This window comes from Drosophila sulfurigaster, chromosome 3 (genome assembly GCF_023558435.1).
Source record: "Drosophila sulfurigaster albostrigata strain 15112-1811.04 chromosome 3, ASM2355843v2, whole genome shotgun sequence".
Taxonomy (NCBI): domain Eukaryota; kingdom Metazoa; phylum Arthropoda; class Insecta; order Diptera; family Drosophilidae; genus Drosophila; species Drosophila sulfurigaster.
The window spans coordinates 33,521,435-33,540,789 of NC_084883.1; the positions used below are offsets into that span (position 1 = coordinate 33,521,435).

The window sequence follows — 19,355 nt, forward strand, 5'->3', positions numbered from 1 at the left end:
TTCTTATCGCTGCTCGAGCTGTTGCTGCTGCCACCAGTGCCACCTACTCCCCCCTCCTCCTCCACCACCGTCGCCTTTTCCACCCGTGAGTCCACTGAACGTGCTCTTGAAGGAGGCAATCAATGTGCTCGAGCGTCGCTTTTGGAAGTTCAGCTGCGGATTGTAGGCCAACTCGCTGGGCGTCAACGACACCAGCGACGGCTTACGCACCATCGGCGACTCCGCCTCCGATTCCTCCAGCGGCGTCGAAGTCGATGGCTGCGCCGATTGCCGCCTCACCGGCGTCTTTATCGAACTTGCCGTGTCCGCTCTGCGTCGGAGGATGGGCGAACAATCCTCGTTGGCCAGGGAATTCTTGCGTGGCGAGGTGGGAGAGAGTGGATCACCGGATTTCTCTGCCTCCTCGGAGAGCTGCTCCAGCTGGGGTTCAATGAAGCTGCGTCGATTGGGACGACGCAGAAGAATCATCGAGCGACTGCGCGTGAAAGCAAATGGCGTTTTGTCCTTGTGCTCGTCCTTGAAGTCATCGTGACGTGCCAGATTCTCCTTGCTTCCGGTGATGTGATTGATGAAGCGCGACAACTTGCCACGAATGCTATTCGAACGCTCCATCTTGAGGGGCAGATGCTCGCCAGCTAATTGTTGTTGTTGTTGCTGTTGTTGTTGCAACGAAGCTCGTCGCTCGGCGTCGTATTGCTCTCGGAATTTTTGGGTAATGTTTGTCGATTGCGATGTTGTTGTTGTTGTTGTCTGTCCTGTTGTTGTTGTTGTTGTTCCTGTTGTTGTTGCAGACACTGCGTTGTGGTTGTTGTTGTTGTTGTTGCTGTTGTTGTTATTTTGCACCATGCTGCTATTATTATGATTATTATTATTGCTGCTGCTGTTGTTATTGTTATTGTTATGGCTAATATTATTGTTATTATTATTGTTGTTGTTATTGTTGTTGTTGTTGTTGTAGTTGTTGCGAGTGTTGGGCTTCGCTTCGTCTGTTTTTGTTGCTGCTTTCGCACTTTTCGCTATTCCATTAACTAGTTGTTGTTGTTGCTGTTGTTGCTGTTGCTTCTGCTTTTTATTGTTTATCTTTTGTAGCTTTTTCTGTCCCTTTGCAGCACTTTTCGCCTCTTTGCTGGAATTCATTTTGTTGCCAATTATCTGCAAAGAGCCAAAGAGACAGAAAACATAAGTGTTGAGTATTTCATTGAACGTAAAAGAGAGCGTAGTTTCCCACTCTCTCCCTCCCTCTCTCTCTCTCTCGTTCTCTCACGCGCGATATCTCTTATCTACGGTTGGCTATAAATTGACATTCCAATGTCCATAGTAGCTCGCCTTATAGCATATGTGTGTGGATAATGATATCTCATTTGGCGACTTGTCTAAAATCACCTACATACGCGTTTTATTTCATTTCGTTTCGTTTTATTTTGTCGTCGTCGTCTGCTCACTTTACTTCGATATGTACCAGGTAATACCCTCTGGCCAAAAATAACCCCCACTTTTCTTTTGCCAACTAAATGAACTGCAAGAGACAGTATGATAGACTAGAAGATACCCTCTCTACGTTAGACTTTGCTTATATATCTATTTTCAGGATGATTTTAGTAAAATTAAGTATTTTGATCAGAAAGTTTTTGAGAAGAATATGCGAACATATAAACACATCGATTTTATTCTACTGATGACGATAAAATATTAAAAAATGTTGAATATGCTCAAATTGTGTTAAACTGAGAATTCAATTATGGTTTCCATTGTTTTTTTTTTTTTTTTAAAATACACTTAAGATTTATATTCTTATAATATGAGATTTAGCCTGAATGAGATTTCCCCTAAAATGTGTTTAATGTGTTCAATAAAAAATACAAAATAAGAACACCTAAGATCACAAAAATGGAATAGGAATCATTTTTTTTTTTTTTTTAACAATCATCAATGGGCTTTAGTATGAGAATTTTCGATAATATTTCATATCTTAAGCCTCTCAGAACACTTAATATTGTTATGATACAAAATTAGTAAGAGAAAAAGAATCGGAAATATATTATTTTTCTGCAAAAAAGATTATATTATTCTATAAATTTTAAATAACTTCAAATATATAATAAATAAAATTATAATAATTTCTGTTTCTGGTTTTAATCAATATCATAATAAACTGAAACTTGAAACATTTTACAATAAATAAAAAAAGTGGATGTTAAGCTGAACTTTAATTCCATGTAAAAGATGATCTTTAGTAACAGGTTTGACATCGATGCACTATGCAAATGTTTATTAATTGATCAAGAGGAAAACTAGTAATACCTTTATTATTCGTAATTTTCTTCACTTAATATCTATCGTTCTTAGAAATTGTTGAATACTAAATGAATCACAAATGAATAATAACTGAAATTAATTAATGGCAAACTCTGACTAAGATTATTATCAATAGAAACGCAAAGAGAAGTATACTAAATAAAATATTTTTCTTCCTTAGACTATCAAGATAATTATACCCATTTCTAAGCCAAATATTTAATAAGTACGTGGTATCAAAGTGCACAATCAATGTGAGTGAGCAAACTGCGAAGCTCTAGAGTCAATAGTTTGATAAATACTATATTCTATATATAGGAAAGCGAATGTACTTTGTAAATTGTGTACGAATGTTTTTGTCATTCCATGTAAGATTACAAAGGTAGACTAATTAAAGATAGTTTGATACGAGTAACAATTAAACCAACTTACTTTAATGTTGATTTTGCTAATCTTGTATTCTATTAAACGTTATTATTATAGCGAAACATTTCTTATATTTGCTTTGCAAGACGTTAAACTTTGCGTAGTCATAATTTCCAGACAATATAAAGTCATTTACTGCTTTTTAATGTGTCTACTGTGGAGTTAGAAGCCCATTTGATAAAGCACTACAACAAGCATGAAGATAAATTGCAGATGGAGAAAGAGAAAGAGAGAGTCAAAGAGATAGACAGAGAGAGAGAGAGAGAGAGAGTTGATAGCAGTTGAGGCGGCTTCTGGATCAGTTTCCGTTATTTTAAAAGGATCGCTTGGGTTTTTTAAGACCCTCGGGAATAGCGTTCGGGGTTTCACTCGCAACGCAGTTGCAAAACGGTCGATAAGAGTTTTTGGAGGTGGAAGAAAGCAAAGAGCAAGAGACGAGGCAATGATAGAAGGCAAAAACGAGTGATGGAGTGTGGCATGACAGGGACAAGAGTGAGCACAAAGAGTCATACAGTGGTTGTTATCTGAAACAACGGTTTCCAACTAAGTTTAAAAACAACAGTTAACTGCGTGATAAGATTTCAGCGCAACAAACTCTATAGTATACAAAGGGGAATCATAGACAAAAATGCACTTGTCTAGGCAATATGCTATTTTTGTCAACTGCTCAAAATACGAAAATACGAAATCATAGTTAGTCGACGGCCGGAACATGTTGACACTACAGATACCCTGTAATCAGGGCAAATAATACAAAACTAATTCGAGCATCTGTAGCAGCTTTTTATCGCCAACTCACTGATAAAAGAAAAGACCTTAGTTTTGCATAAAACTTGATAACTATTGTCGCACTGTTTATACGACTAAAACACTTTACAGTCAGCTATAATAAGTATCATACACTTGACTAAGATTCACCAAAACTGATCTTTACATATAACACATTAATACTATATTTATAAATATATCTATAGTTATTATCTTGCAGACTTTTTCATCGATTCAATGTCTAGAAAATAAAATAAAACAAAAAATGCATTAATGTCTAAAGTCTATAGAAATATCTTTAGTCATTATATTATAAACCTTCTTTATAGATTGAAAGAAATATAAAAAACATATAGTGTAATTTATTGATGTATAATATCTAACTTGTTAAAAAAGAAACCAAAGATTATTTTAGTTTTTTTTTATAATCCTTAACGATTACATTGTAATCAATAAAAGTAATAATATCAATAAGGTGATTCGTAGTTAAACTTTTTGGTTCGACTGTGATATCCATTGTTGCGCTATAATATTGTTATGATATTAGTTTATTTTGCATTCTTTTCATGTTTGTTTGTGCTTTGAATTAACATTTTGCTGGCGACACTGAAGCAGCAGAGAGTCATGGTCAATTTCGAGACTGATCAATGAGCAAACTAAACTTTGTAACACGCACATAAAGCCCAGGCAGGAATCGCTCTTTGAATTTAATGTACACACATACACAACACACACTCGCACACACACGCAAGTACCACTATATAATGTACTTGATTAGCATTGGAGCTTTGTTGACTCTGAACGGCGTAGATGTAAAATAAAGTCGCAAATAGCACTTTACTTATAATACTTAATAAACACACACATACGTAGCTACGTTTCGCACATAGTATATAAGCGTGTACATAGGTATTTTTCAAAATTTTGCGTTCTACGCACACATACATATGCGTACTCGCACACAAACATATTTACAATTTTGCATGGCTACTTGCGCAACTTGACAACCAGCTGACAGTCGAGCGCGCGTTCTCTCTCTCCCCATAGCTCTCTACACACAAACTTATACTCCAAAACTGCTGCTGTTGCTGCTGCTCTCCCGCTTGCGCTCTTTTTTCAGTGACAACGCAACAGAAGAAGAAGCACGCTCATCATCCATTCCCCACTCCTCGCTTCGCATTTTTTATTCGTTTATATTATAAACTTAATGTTGTATATACCATACATATACGCATGCATATGTGTGAATTTATGTATAATTTATCTACACACACCATTTTGCATTTTGGCAATTAAACATTTCAGTTTTAATTCAAATTGGAAGTTTTGCTTATTGGACTTACATATTTATCGAAATGATTACATACAACATGCGTATGTCTGCATTTAACATATGTTTGTATTTATTTGGCATTCACATTCACTTATGTATTTACATACACTGTATGTACATATATGTATGTATGTTTTGTAATTATGTAGATGAAACTGTGCTCAAATTTGTCATCACTTTGCCGGTTGCCTTTTCTCAAATACCGAAACGCGACGCATGCATCGACTGCTTAAGTTAAGCTAAAGCAGCAATATCTTTGTTCACCTTAACAACCGGCGTGTTGTTGGGATTTTAGATTTTTTGATTTCATTTATCACCTGGGCACCTTCACTACGACACACTCCGCAAATTTGTGAATAAAAAATATAAAGAAAACTTTGCTCGATGCACTTTTTTAACCGATTTCAGTTCGAAAAGCGAGCAAAACAACGTCCGCAACAACGCACAACCAAAGAACGAACTCCGCGCGCGCGGGTGACTAGCGGTTAACTGATCGACAGGCGTTCCATACAGCTGGTGGCATGGTAAATGAAAGCGACAAGGTGACGCATTGCGCATGACCGTAAGAGCAATCAAAATAGTGAAGTCACAAATGTATTTTCAGTAGCGTAAGTTTAAAAGTCAAGAAGAAAAACTTGCATTACTATTGAAGTACTATCTTATCTAAAAATGTAATAAATGTTTTATTGTTTTATTTATTGTTGATGTAGCCCTGGTAAGTTTTGTTAACGACCTCCTACTAGCTGAAACTCAAAATATACCAAAATTAAAAGCTGCCAACGGCTGCAGCGATAAATAGTTGTGCATAATTAGACAACACTAGAATACTGATCAGCACAAACAGTGTGACCATTTATTATCTATGTTGTTTGGCATAACCGTCATTTGGAATAGATGAATTGATAATAAAACATAACATAAACATGTCCGTTCCTTGTTTTGATAAATAGCTACAAAAAAATATAAATGGTAAGTATGGGCATAAGTATACCTCCATCAATTAGTGTACAATATAAAAATCTGTGGTATGCATATAATTTAAGCCGCGGCTGGCGATAGAAAACAACAATTAATCGAGACGTCTCCACTTGCTCTCTGGATTGTATGTGTTTGTGTGTGTGCAATCTTGATTAGATTGTGCATACATTTTAAATTCAATTGAAATCTATCAGCTACAAACATTTCGATTGCGTTTAATCAGTAGCAAGACAGCAAAGTGATTAGCGATGGCCTCCGCAATGAAGCCAGTGTTGTGTGTCGGCTGCACAGTTATCGACTTTGTCACCATTAGCGCCAGCTTCCCCAAGGAGGACACCGATGAACGTTGCCTCGATGGAAATTGGCAGCGTGGAGGGAATGCCTCCAATGTCTGCACTGTGCTCCGATTACTCGGGCTCAAGGTCGATTTCTTTGGCGTACTGAGTAAATCGGATGGATTTCGTGTACTGCTCGATGATCTGCAGCGACGTCAAATTGGTGTCCAACACTGTCTCATGTCGGAGAAGGACCCGCCCTTCTCGTCGGTGATCATTGCCCAAGACACAGGATCACGCACCATTGTGCACTGCAACAAAAACTATCCGTATGTGACGTGGGAAGACTTTCGGAAGATCGATCTGAATGAATATGGCTGGGTGCACTTTGAGGCACGTCATCCCAAGGAAACCATCAAGATGATCGAAACCGTGCGGCAGTACAATACGCTTCATGACACTAATATCAAGATCTCATTGGATTTTGAAACATTATATGAGAAGAATCTGGAGCTCTGTCTTTTGTGTGATTACGTTGTCTTCTCCAAAGATTTGGCCAGTCGCCAGGGCTGGGAGACGGCATGCTCGGCCTGCTCGCACTTGGTCAGCGCCTTAACACCCAGCAGCGTCAACATTATTTGTCCCTGGGGCAAGGAAGGCGCAAGCTGTGTAGACTCTTTCCACAACTATAGCGATGTGCCCGCCCATGAGCCGGATTCAGTTGTGGACACGCTGGGAGCTGGCGACAGCTTCATGGCTGGCTTCATCTATGCCACGTATGTAAGCCAGAAAAATCTCCCTGATGCTGTTGACTTTGCCAATCGTGTAGCGGGACACAAGATCAGCGACTATGGCTACGATCACATAGCCCAGATCCAAAAAGACCAAGTTTAAACCATCGAACATAAAATTAATACCGACTGCTTTAAACTGAATAATTGACCTATGGGAAACTACACAGAACAGTGTTTAAGTTGTGATCTAAGCATTCCAATTGAGATTTCTAATATTTCAACTACAAATGGATCATATCTAAATACTTGCTTGTGCAATAGCTTAAAGATTTTAAAGAGATAATATGATAAAATAGAATAATTTACAAGAGAATCAACAAAATGAAGCTATATGTATCGGTATTTGACATATTCAACTAGTGTATATCGTTTTCATATATAAAAATCGAGAAGAAAGAATGCGTCTAGTAATTTATCAATTGAAAGTTTTGCCAATTTTTGTTTTTTAATTATTTGTAATTGCAAAAAGATTGTTATGAAATAAAACCCGGAAGAACCCTTCAAAAGAGTCGGCAAATTTAACAAATTTTTTAGATTGCTAACGGCATCAAAGATCTTCTGTTTTGTTCATTAAGATCTGTTTTGTTGATAGGAAATGTCAGTTTTAAATATCTTCGGCATTTCAATAATGTAATAATACGATTATTAAGCATCGAAATTCATATGTCCTCCGTATATATAAGTAAATCCATTTGCTCTTAGGATTCCTCAAATCTGTGCTAAAAACTCAATGCAACGCGTTAAATTTGCTAATATATGATCATAAAGCTTTACGAAACATGAAAGCCAATATATAATAAAATTATCTACATAATGCAGCTATAAATTATATGTATAATAGTATGTATTGTTGTTGTATTGTAGATGGGTTCGATATATCCACTCTGCAACTCGTAGCTTATAAATTTTCCGAAAATGTACAAGTCAGTGTCTAGATCTGATGTGTCGAGTGTCTGGTGTCTGTAGCAACTATGTATAATAATAACTAGAATCTATGTGAATTTGGTAAAGTCTGCACGCTGATCGTCAATTTCCGAGGAGGAAGCGATGCCGCCGCCGCTGGTAGTGTTGCCGCTTTGCTGCTGTTTGCTTTGTTGCTGCTTGACTTGTTGTTCAATTAGCTGGAAAATAAGGAAGTCAGTAATAGAAGAATTGTATAAATTTGCTGTCAATCCTCACCTGAGATCGCAAGCGCTTCAATTTGCGCAACCTTTCCAACCAGTTGGAGGCGTATGGATTCTTCTTCTGCACGCTCTGATAGACCAGTGAGGCAAGCTGCAAGAAGAGATTAAAAATGAGTTTGCGAGTTTTATTTGGTTATTAAATTTAAGACTTACATTGGCATGAAGTGCCATCTGGCGAGCGAGCAAAGGCGCACTGCGATCGGAAACGATGCGAGGCTCTGGATGGCAGACAAATTTGGAGATCTCGGAACGCGCCTTCACATAAACCCGATTGGAGTTGAGTTCCAGCGGCTCAACAATGACGCAGGCGTAGTTGAAGTGGCCCTGCAAATAAAAGAAATATATTGAAATACTTTTCAAGTATTTGTCAAGTGATTATCTCACCGATATTGTGGTCAGATTGTACTCCTCGCCGCTCTCGTTGTAAATGATCTTGACGAAATCGTTGCCAATGTGCTTCTTCTTTTCGTTGCAATTGGGATCATCCTGCAGATTCGTGGGCATCAACGTGGCCACATGGAAGGTGACCTGCAAAAGCAATGAAAGCTCAACAATTAAAGTAAATTCTTAGAGCTTGAATAAACTTTCACTTTACCTGTAGTATATCATCCTTCCAGATGTAGGCAAACTTGCCATCAGCTCCACTCTTGTCCAGACCAATAAACAGATTATTCGCCTCAGCATCCTTGAGGCTAACCAAGGTGCCAATGCTGCGCAAAAAGTCCACATAGCGTGTGCTGCCGTGAGAGTTGCGCAAGATTTCCACCTCGTTGTTGCACTGATTGGGACCCACATAGAGCACACCGATCTTGTGCGTCTCGAACGGCGGCACAAGATCGAGCAGCGACAATGCGCTGGATTGCTCGGGTCCCACCTTCAGCGGCGTCTCGGTGACTTCCAGCTGCCCGGTGCTGTAGAGTTGCAGGAACACAAAACTGGGATTCATGCACAGCTTGGCGCTTATCGGTGGTTTGGTCGCGCCAAAGCTCCGAAAGCTGCTGACAGCCGGCGCCGGTGGACGCGCTTTCCCATTGTTCACCTCACGCACCACGGAAATGGTCTTCGATCGGCCACGCATCATATCTCCGCCTCCATTATTATAGTCGCCATCGTTGTTGCCGCCACTACTGTTGGATTTGGCCAATCCCAGCGAGGCATTGACATAGCTCGTCAACTTAGCGGCCACGGGAGCAAGCGTCTGCTTGGCAGCGCTTACTGCAGCCGGCGCTGCGGCCGCTGGCGTCGCCACTTGGCCAGGTGAGAGCGGTGGCTTGCCCAGCTTGAGCGAGGATGCCGAGGCGGAGGTCTGCACCTGTGCCACCTGGCTGCTCACATCATCTGCCGAGTGCTGCTTGGGAGGCAAAGTGCCCGCTCCCGCTCCAGCTGCGGCAGCTGGTTGCAAGCCTTGTGCCTGGGGTGGAGTGGAGCCGGCAATCTCTTCGGGTATTGCCTCACAGCTGACGCGCATATCTTTGGTGCTGTACTGCACGTTCTTCTTCTTGGCTCCCGTGGCGGGCAGTTGTGGCTCCTGCTCGTGCAGCACCATCTCCGGCTCCAGCACGCCACCCATACTGGATAAGGGCGCCGGTTTGGCTGCGAGGATTGCCTGACGCCAACTGGAACTCATCTCGGGACTGGAGTTGACCCGTCGAACAGGATTGCGAGCACGACTCTGCGCATCGCCAAAGGCCAACACATCGTCATCTGCCTCGCCATCACTCACTGAACCGCTCAGCGCCGCATCCTTGCCCCGTTTGCCCGCCATGCGAGCCATGGGTATATCGATGGCAGCTGTGCCGCCAACGCCGCTGTTGCTGGCAATGCTCACCGAGTGGTGGATTTCCTCCTGGCGTTGCAGTGCACGCGCCTTGGCCATCATGCGTTTGCGCATCTCGCTCGCAGTTGGCGTGATCTGATCCAGCTCCTCTGCTGGCTCTTGGCGAGCAGCTGCCTGCTGATGTTGTTGTTCCTTCTGTAGCAGCTCCTGTTGCTCCTTTTGTAGCTGCAACTGCTGCTGTTCCTGCTGTTGTTGTTGCTGCAGCAGCTGTTCCTGCTGCGGCTGCATCAGATTGTCGGGCCCAAAGACGCCGCCATGCGACGTGGGCAGAAACATGGATACCATGCTGTTGAACGGCAGATCCTGGCCAAAGCAATCGCTCGTTATGGGATTCTGTATGCGTGTGATCCATGAAATGTTGCCCGTCGGCCGCCTTATGTAAATCTCCGCCCAGCCAGTGCAGGAACGCACACATACCGGCTGCTGCACGAAGGAACCTTGGATGGAACCACCTCCAGGACCCATGCTGGCTGTGGACAACGACATCGAGTTGCCCAGCAGCGATGTGTTGCTGCCCGTGTGTGAACCCTCGACCAGATTGCTGGCCTCCGGATTGGAACCACGTCGCGAGTACGTGTCCAGCGATGCTGTTGAGCTGTTCGAGATCTGTCGATGCGGATGCGCACCCGAATTGGAGGCCGATGACGATGAGGTTTGCTCTGTGCTGCCCGCGCTCTCGTTGCCGCTGCTGTGCTGCAGACTCAGCTTCGTGTAGCGTCGCTCCTGCTCCGGCGACAGTGTTGGTTCTCCCGCTCCATCGTTAAGGTTCTTTGAGTTGAGACTGATGCTGGGCGCTTTGCCCAGCTGCGTGCAACGCTCGCATAGTCCGTTGCGGGTGGGACCCGAGGGACAGCCCGAGGTGGTGATGGTGATTAGATTGTGACCCACCAACCACGTCTGCGAGACGCCATCCTTCAGCAGATAATCAATTGCCGGCAAGCTAAGGAAATTGTAGTTGATTATTAGATTAGATGAATTAATAATATGTTTTTAAATATTAAGAGTAGACGATTTAACTAGATATATTCAGAAATGTTTAAACAATAGGTACAATGTTTGACGAGACTCTGTTACCGGTCCAGCTACGGACCTCTATTGATCTAAGCTCTTCCTCTCTTTAAGTCTACCTCTTAAGGTCATCCGCTCTCCGGTCTAAGCTAACCTCAGACGTTTCTATCATTAAAACTTAATTCTTCTCAATCAAAAGAATTAAGTTAGCTACGAACAGTTTAACCTCCATCATTGGCACTTCATTAAGTAGGCAATATGTCACTACATAAATAACGAATTTCCGATAATTTGCGAAAAATATTGTTTTAGTTCAACGCATTACCAGTACGTATTTTTAAGTTGTGCTAATTATTTGTCTTATTAGCAGTACTTTCTTAAAATGTGTAAATATTTTTAGTACATTATGTAAATATTTTCAATAAAAATATTCTACTTATTCAAAATGCTGTTAATTAGATCTATTTACTCACCGCTTAGGCAACGCGGGACATGGCGAGAAAGTGTGACGCTCCAGAAAATCGAAGCAAGTCTCGGCGAGCTCAGCGTGAAAGGTGCGCAAACTGTTGTTCATCAATGGACGCATCTCAGAGTCATTTCTGGTCGCTGCACTGTTTCGGCTGCCACGCTCTGTTAAGCTGGTGCTGCGCTTGCGATTCGATGAATCCTCATTCACGTTGAGCGAGTTGATGTTCACAATATCATTGTACAACATTTGTGCATTCGATTGCATCGACTGTTAAAGGCAAATAAAAATTTGTTAAAAAAGCGAATACATTGGCCATGCTAAACTGCGACTTACCGATTTGATATAGCCCACAAAGTTGCGACGCTGCTCCAGCTTGCACTTGAGAAACCAGCCGGCGATGACGTGATGCGCCAAAGACACGGTGTAATGATCATAGCGATGCGGTTTGGTATAAGTCAACGACAAAGCAAACACGTACATATTCTGCTTTGGGGTGAAGTTGGAGAAGAGATGATTCGACAGATGGATCAGCACTGGAGGTGGGAAAAGAAATGATTAAGAAAGAAAGAAATGATTAAAGAAATGATTAATGATGATCGCATACATTGTCATTGAAAATAGAAGATATCTTAAGCGGTATAGGAGATTGAGTCTATCAAAAATATGGCTCTAGTCAATCAAATGAATTATCTAATGAGCATTAAATACCACCAGCATTTTTGTCTAGGTACATTGTGAGAGGCGTTCTATTGAAAATTGAAATAAACTCGAGCTGCACTTTAAAGTGGAAAATCTTGGCATCAACTTTTAAGTAAATTCTGCTCTTGCCTGAAGTTTCCCCTATTTCACGACCACAAGTTATTAATATTCAATTCAAATATCCACTACTTACGTGATAGGAACTCCAGAACGGGTATTGCCACTGTGTTGGTGTCGGACATGCGGCTCATCTGGAGCAGGACATCGGGCAGGGTGCGCATCAAAGCGTCGGGCATCTCGAGCATCAGAATAGTGAGCGTGTTGATGCAAACACTGGCCGAGTAGGTGCCCGTGAGGATGCGCGACTTGAGAGCGGCAATGATCTTGTTGTGATGCGTCGACTGCATGCACTCGTAGTAGATGACCAGCGAGGCGATTGCCTGCAGAACAAGAGCGTCAAACTCATCGGTGGGTCGCTTGAACTTATTGGTGCTGCTCGAGTTGATTTTGAACAGAGTCTTTGCCAGCTCCTCGATGTCGTTGCCCTGAATCAATGCCTTGTTCTGCAGCACCTTGGGCAGTTCCTTGATGACCAGCTGAAAGACCTGATAGTCCGTGTCCTGTTCGAGACAGCGCACAATCAATTTGCAGGCGCGACGTATGGAAATGGTTGTGGTTTGTGTTTGCGGCGGCAACGCGGAATCGATGCCCAGATAATGACTGAACTTGACCACGTCGCTATTGCCGTCTGGATAGCCAATGTGATAGGAGGAATTGGCTCGCGCCTTCAGCATCCAGTTGAAGATCTACAATAACAATCGAATTAGGTGACAATTATTGTAACAGCTTCACTACACTTACCTTCAAGCGCACTATGCTCGCTTGCTCAAAGACTTTGGGTCGATCGTAGTGCAGTTCCAAGTGATCCATGAGTATATTGAATATCTTGATGGCATGCGCAGCTGGCAGACGATGCAGCTTGACCACAAACACCTCAATCAAACCGCTGACTGCGGCCACAATGTCTCCAATCTCCGTCTCGCTCTTCACAATGACACTGTTGCCCAACTCCGAGGCCAAACCCTCAGACGCAACCTGTCGCATGTGCTCGAAGGGTCGATTGATGAGGGTCTCCAGTATGTCGAGCAGTTCCATGCAACGCTTGGTGTCGCAATGCACCGCAAAATTGCACAACGCACGCGCCACAGCCATACGCACTTGGGCACTCGGCTCCTGATGAATTTGCGCCAGCTGCGTGACAACGACTCGATCGAGTATTTCCTCTTCGTAGCCGGAGCGATTCTGGTTCATGATCTGCACCAGCGACTCAATGGTCTTGATGCGCACATTCACATTGGACATGCGATAATATCGCCGCACAAATTGCGTCAGAGTCTGCAGCCATTCGGGTCGTGTGGCAGTCACTCGACGTGTGCGATACTCGATCAAGCCCAGCACCGAAGCCTCCGAGCGACGCTCGGCAACGCGTTCGATGAGGTCATAGATGCGATCCACATTGCCAAGAATGGGCGCACGATCGTCCTGCAGCAGCTTCTCAATGCAGTCGATGTTCTCGTGGAAGTTCTTCTGCAGATGCGCCAAGCTATCGTTGTTAACACCAGAGCGTTCTGAAAAGGGAATTGAAGTTAATTGGGGATATAGATCTTGCTTTGTTTTTAACTTAGATCATTAAATAATAACTAATTAATTTACGTAGTTGTAAAAAAATCCCTAAATACGGTATTTAGATTATATAAAATATTGATAAAATGTTAACAGCAAGAATGTAAGTACATTTACTTACCGTAATACTCAATGTTATCTACGATGGCCGACATAATATCACAGATGAGATCCCAAATGATCTCCGACAGCTTGTGCTTGGTGATCACCATGCGCACGCTGAGAATCACCTCGTATGTTACGATCACCTGGCGACTCTCCAAAGCCTAAATAATAAATTGAATTAGCAAAGCAAAGTCGAATCTATAAACCTTAGCAAAGACTTACGTTGAGGAAACCTTTAAGCACATTGGTCGCATAATTCATGGGTGACACTTGGAAGATCATGTTCGAGCCAAAGATGTTGATGTTGAGATGAAAGACGGCGCCACGCAGCAACTGTCCATCGCTGTACTGCGAGCGATCGTTGAGTATGCAGCACATCAGTTTCATGGAATCAAATCCCAGCTGAGTGCCCAACAGGTTCTTCATGATCTGTAAAACAACAGAAAACCAAATCAAGTTAGCATTACTTTTTATCCAAACATTTTAAAACAGTTTAGGCCATGAAAAAGCAAATTATTAAAGAGTTCATAACGATAAAAAAGGTGCGTCGCCTGCCCCCCAAGGAGCCACCAGCTGAACCGCCCGTGCCACGGCGTGTGCTCGTCGTGGGTCGCTGCACGCTGGACATGATTACGGTCTGCGATGATCATCCCTCGCCAGGTGTAACGCAACGCACAGAAGAAGGTTTCTGGCGTCTTGGTGGCCATGCGGCCAACACATGTTGTGTGCTGCGACGTCTGGGCACCGAATGCGAGTTTCTTGGCCAGCTGAGCAGCATTGGCGCCTTCGAGCATCTGTTGTCCAGCTTCCATGCCATGGGCATCGATATCTCGAGCTGTCCGCGCACCGCTCACGATCCTCCGCATCAGAGTATTGTTGTGGTGCGTGGCCAGGAGACACGCACCACCGTGGAGTACTCAAAGCGCAAGCATGAGCTGACCTTTCAGCAATTCGTTGGTGCCGTCGACTATCGGAAATACTCATGGATACACTTTGAGGCGCGCCATCCACGCGAGACTCTCCGCATGATGCAAGCGGTGCGCGATTACAATGCACGCAACGAGGATGCAAACATCATAGTCTCGGTGAATTTGGCCAATAAGCGTCCACTTGGACTGCTGCTCGCCAACATGGCAGATTATGTGATCGTGCACCATGGCTTCTTGAAGCTCTATGGTTATATGAATGGACGTGAAGCTGTTTGGGCGGTGCGAGAACGTCTGCTGGTGATGCAGAAGCGTTGGCTGGCTAAAAAACCAAAGATTACACCCAGTCCCAATCCAGACGAGCAGCAGCTGGACCATGATTGCGCGCCTCCAGTGCGCAAACAACCAACAATTATCTATGAGAACTACGAGCAAGGCGCCAGTTGCTTGATGGCCGACGATAGATACTTCAAGGTGGGCGGACAGCAGCCACAAAAGATTGAAGACACTATCGGCGAGCACGACACGTTTGTGGGCGCCTTCATCTATGCGCTGCAGGAGATTAAGCTGTCGTTGCGCGATGCGTTGGAGTATGGAACACGTGCAACGAGCCACAAGATTACACAGTTTGGTTTCGATTGCTTGCGCTGCATGCCCAAAGATCTAATCAGCTGCTACTATGCATGACACATCAGAATAAATCCAATTAACAAGCCAACTTACCTTATAGGATGCATGACAGTATCGCACATGGTTCACAGTCCAGCACAAGGTGACAATGCATTGATGCAGCGTCTCGCTAGGAAAGATAGTGTAGCCAATTACCAACTCCAGAATGGTCAAGCACTGCAGTCCAATGTCATCGTCCGGCTCAGTGTAGCTCAATTTGCAGGCATTCCTGCAATAGGCCGTTTAGTAAATGATTTTTAGATGTTAAGTAATTAATCACTTACTCTACAATTCCCACAAGAATGTCTTTGTCTAAATGTGCTGCATTGAATTTGATCAGATTGATCAGCATGTCCAGATAGGGGGACAGCTGATGGGCCTCTTTCACATCGGGCATCCAATGCAGCATGAATTTGCCAATCTACAAATCAAATTGTGAATTAATATTGCATTAAAAGTGGCCCAGCATCATCAGCGTTACCTTCTCCTCGAAGTTGGTGATGTCTTTGCCGTTCTCGGTGAGCGTGATCAGCAGCTTGAGCAGATGCCGCAAATCTTCGCGGGCTTCGTGATTCTGTATGACCAGAAAGAACTTTTCTCGCATCAGCGTAAGGCTCTTGTATTGTGTGTGTATGAGGCGCTTGTAGAAGCTCAAGGCAATTTGTCGCGTTTCCGCCGGTTTATTGGGCACAATCAGATCATTGGTCAAATGCCACAGCTTGGTAATCGATGTCTGCAAAATGTTTTGTTTACATTTTATTGTCCCCCTCTCACTGTCTCTCTTACTCACCTCGTCCAAGTTGATGTTGTGCAAATGCTGATCGCCCAGTTCTTTGAGCATTTTGCAACGTTGCGCTATTGGTTGCTCTGGTCGCAGTTCAATCTCGAATTCTGGTCGCAAGGTGCGCTCTCCCGCTGCCCCTGTTTTGAGACAATACCAATAATAAACATTTCCATTATACTTGCTTGACTTGGTTATATTTTTTTGTTTGTTACCTGCGGGTTTTGTTGTCTTTAGAAACATTTTGAACTTGGATTTATCCTTGGAGCTCATCATTTGGTCGTTTTCGTTATTGTTTTCGTTGTACTTGACGTTGTAACAGTAATTAGGCAGATATCTTTAATACTAATGCAGAACCTTTTGTTTCAATTGAAATAACAAAAAAAATAATTGAAAATAAGCACTTTGGGCTGGTAAATTAACCAGCGGCTCTCACAGTAGCGGTATTCCTTGCTTCTCGTCGTTGTGATAACGACATCGATAGCTCTATCGATAAGTTTGAATTCTTTTTGCTTATCAATATGTTTATTTAGCTATTTATAATAATTTCCAGATTTAGAAAACAATTTATTAAAAATTGTTCATTATTGTTATAATTTCTAGCCAAGGACCAAGCACGTTTAATGTTTATCAAAGGAAGAGATAATAACCAGGGCTACAAATAAATCATTTGCTCCTTGAGCGAGCTATTAACGGTAGTTTAATACTGCGAAGTGAATGCGAAATTGGTTACAAAATGTAATTTCATTCATGTTTCTTGCAATTTAAAATTCTAAATTTTTATATTAATCTTCTCTCTTAAAAAGGTTGAACACATTTATTATTTAGCATTCAAATAATGGCGCCTTTTTCCATGCTCCCGCATCTTATGGTATAAATGTAATTGCACGATTAGCATATTTCTGTATAAGATTTGTGGTCACACTGATTGAAATCTTTCGGAGCGTCTCAAAAAGTTGGATTGAAAAGCGTAAAAGAAAATTAAAAGCGCCATACACAAAGATTTTTGCATTAAACGCACCACCCGTCTAAAAAGTACTGTTCGTTAGTTGCCGTCTACTCAAAATTGCATAACGCCAATTGTGGTTAATTTGGTACACACACTATTGGGAAAAACGCAAACGGCGTACATGTGTTCTTAATTGCACTAAAAGAAGGAAAACAACAGTTACTTGTCATTTCATTTTTTTTGACGCATCAAAGAAGGCTAAACAAAGGTGAGTGTGTTCAATTTTGAGCATATATATTTTCACATATTCGTCGTAAATATATTTAAATGTACATAGATATTGTGTATGCATAGTGCTATAATTTGTGTAAGTAATAAATATGGTCACAATATTTGCACATCAAATTAATACGATTATATTTACGCGTTCACACTATGTGTACATGCATGTCTGTATGTGTGCAAGTTGGCGCAAGTATTTCTGCATCTGTGTGTGTACACACACGGACGCTATACGTACGTGTGCGTGCATGTGTGTGAGGTTGACGAAATGCAGCTTTATATGGCCGGTTTTTATCGTATTAAAAAAACTGCTGTTATCGTTCTACATCTTCCAATTGGCGATTTTCTGTTCTTGTCTATTAATTATTGTGTCTTAGGCCATCATGAGTTCCACTGAGGAAAACAGTCCAGCAACAACGCCACAGGAGAACGAGCCGACTGGCGATCAGACTAACCCACGGGATTTGGAAAAGATCGAGGAAGAGAAGCTCAAGTCGAAATATCCAACTGGTATGCGTGTGCCTGGTGGACATTCGGCATTCCTTCAAAAGCGATTGCAAAAGGGCGTAAGTAGTGCTTTTGAATTGAATGCAATTTAATGAAATGCTTTAATCAAATATGTCTTTAGCAAAAATTCTTTGATTCTGGCGACTATCAAATGGCCAAACAGAAAGGTGGCGGCGTGAAACAGGTGTTTGCCAATAAGGTAACCACCGGTGAGGCGATCCCAACTCCAGAAACGGTGCCTGCTCGCAAAACGTCGATTATACAACCATGCAACAAGTTCTCAACGGCGAGTTAAGCAACAACTTTTATTTGGCGTCGAAACAAAAGCGTCTCACATTCAATCGACGCCTTTCCAAATGCTCTTTACCTAATACATATATAGTCTACTATTTGCTAGATCGGCTGATCTGTGTGTGCACTATGCCGTTTTGCGCTGGCGCTCATTTTGCCGAATTGTTAACATGTCATTCAAGTCTTTTTTTTTTACTCATATTTTATTTTGATTTCGATGTTTGATTAAATCTCAGTTATATACAGCTATTTACCTAAACAAAACAAGAAAAAATTAACAATTAACTTTAATGTATAATCCTTTAGCATGCTCTAATATATATATCTAATTGCGCCGATATACTATATACCTAGCTTATGTGCAGTCAATCTCAAAAAAACGTTTAATGTATCATATATAGCACACTTGAATCAGCACATCACTATGCAAAAAAAACAAAAACAAAAAAAAAGCGAGAAGTTCTATTTAACCCTGATCGTATGTAGTCGTAAGTTAATTGAAATCATAATAAAATTAAGCTGATACCAGTTCGTATAATTCAAACATTTTGAAAAATTGCCTTTATAGCAGTGTTCTGAATATAATTTTTATGAAATTAAAAGAAATTCACCGAGAGTAAACCATTAAAGAATGCTGACTATAAATTAACACATTGGTTTTTTAATTCAATAATTGATCAGAATTTTGAATATTAAGTCTGCGTCTTCAGCTCAGAAATCCAACGATCAACAGAAAGAAAGCATACATAATTGCTGAAGAGGCTAAACTCAAATAACAAGTTGTTTGTATACAAGTATTAAATGTTCGATAACTATTTTAATAATAAAAGTAATTTTATGTATATTCATGAAGTATGAACAAACTCATTAATGGTTTCGTTTATATTTCCAGTGTAAGCACGCAACAGCTGATTTGGTGTTGTGCAGTCCTGGAACAAAACCGTTGTTTTAAATATCTTATTACATTTTTGTGTAAGCCCTGGTAATGCATTACCTTGTAGCCCTAATCGTTATGTCAAATCGACAAGTCTTCCATTATTGTCATAGTTAAGCAAATAATTTGTTTGTTTTTCAGAGGTAATTAATATGTGAGGGA

The 19,355-nt window shown here is 41.8% G+C and overlaps 6 protein-coding genes across 10 annotated transcripts in view; 4 read left to right on the forward strand and 2 right to left on the reverse strand.

The window, feature by feature from the left end:
• The window catches only part of LOC133843943 (probable chitinase 10), a 139,526-nt gene that overhangs the window by 89,741 nt on the left and 30,430 nt on the right, over nt 1–19,355 (forward strand). The window lies entirely within an intron of this gene.
• LOC133843936 (uncharacterized protein DDB_G0287625-like) lies at nt 4–5,318 on the reverse strand. The gene is made up of 2 exons (XM_062277709.1): nt 4,833–5,318; nt 4–1,152 (listed from the first exon to the last, which is right to left on the reverse strand). Exon 2 carries the CDS (start codon nt 1,135–1,137, stop codon nt 4–6), a length of 1,134 nt encoding a protein of 377 aa, XP_062133693.1. The 5' UTR covers nt 1,138–1,152; nt 4,833–5,318.
• On the forward strand, nt 5,671–7,004 carry LOC133843941 (ketohexokinase). 3 transcript variants are annotated; one of them, XM_062277716.1, is made up of 2 exons: nt 5,671–5,791; nt 6,027–7,004. In XM_062277716.1, the coding sequence occupies exon 2, from the start codon at nt 6,049–6,051 to the stop codon at nt 6,967–6,969; it is 921 nt and encodes a 306-aa protein (XP_062133700.1). In that variant the 5' UTR covers nt 5,671–5,791; nt 6,027–6,048; the 3' UTR covers nt 6,970–7,004. The 3 variants fall into 3 exon arrangements, with proteins under 3 accessions (XP_062133700.1, XP_062133699.1, XP_062133698.1); XM_062277715.1 differs by having other exon boundaries at nt 5,679–5,791; nt 6,024–7,004; XM_062277714.1 differs by having other exon boundaries at nt 5,684–5,791; nt 5,866–7,004.
• LOC133843928 (tuberin) lies at nt 7,050–16,673 on the reverse strand. Of its 2 annotated transcripts, XM_062277696.1 has the most exons (16): nt 16,446–16,672; nt 16,240–16,370; nt 15,931–16,182; nt 15,734–15,870; nt 15,504–15,678; nt 14,077–14,283; nt 13,871–14,015; nt 12,928–13,694; nt 12,260–12,872; nt 11,701–11,900; nt 11,372–11,634; nt 8,649–10,830; nt 8,438–8,581; nt 8,207–8,377; nt 8,049–8,144; nt 7,050–7,990 (listed from the first exon to the last, which is right to left on the reverse strand). In XM_062277696.1, exons 1-16 carry the CDS (start codon nt 16,504–16,506, stop codon nt 7,862–7,864), a joined length of 5,673 nt encoding a protein of 1,890 aa, XP_062133680.1. In that variant the 5' UTR covers nt 16,507–16,672; the 3' UTR covers nt 7,050–7,861. The 2 variants fall into 2 exon arrangements, with proteins under 2 accessions (XP_062133680.1, XP_062133679.1); XM_062277695.1 differs by having other exon boundaries at nt 15,931–16,370; nt 16,446–16,673.
• On the forward strand, nt 14,312–16,041 carry LOC133843937 (ketohexokinase). The gene has a single exon (XM_062277710.1). The coding sequence runs from the start codon at nt 14,355–14,357 to the stop codon at nt 15,465–15,467; it is 1,113 nt and encodes a 370-aa protein (XP_062133694.1). The 5' UTR covers nt 14,312–14,354; the 3' UTR covers nt 15,468–16,041.
• Nucleotides 17,139–18,908, forward strand: LOC133843950 (cAMP-regulated phosphoprotein 19). 2 transcript variants are annotated; one of them, XM_062277727.1, is made up of 3 exons: nt 17,139–17,546; nt 17,839–18,027; nt 18,090–18,908. In XM_062277727.1, exons 1-3 carry the CDS (start codon nt 17,526–17,528, stop codon nt 18,261–18,263), a joined length of 384 nt encoding a protein of 127 aa, XP_062133711.1. In that variant the 5' UTR covers nt 17,139–17,525; the 3' UTR covers nt 18,264–18,908. The 2 variants fall into 2 exon arrangements, with proteins under 2 accessions (XP_062133711.1, XP_062133712.1); XM_062277728.1 differs by having other exon boundaries at nt 17,141–17,447; nt 18,090–18,803.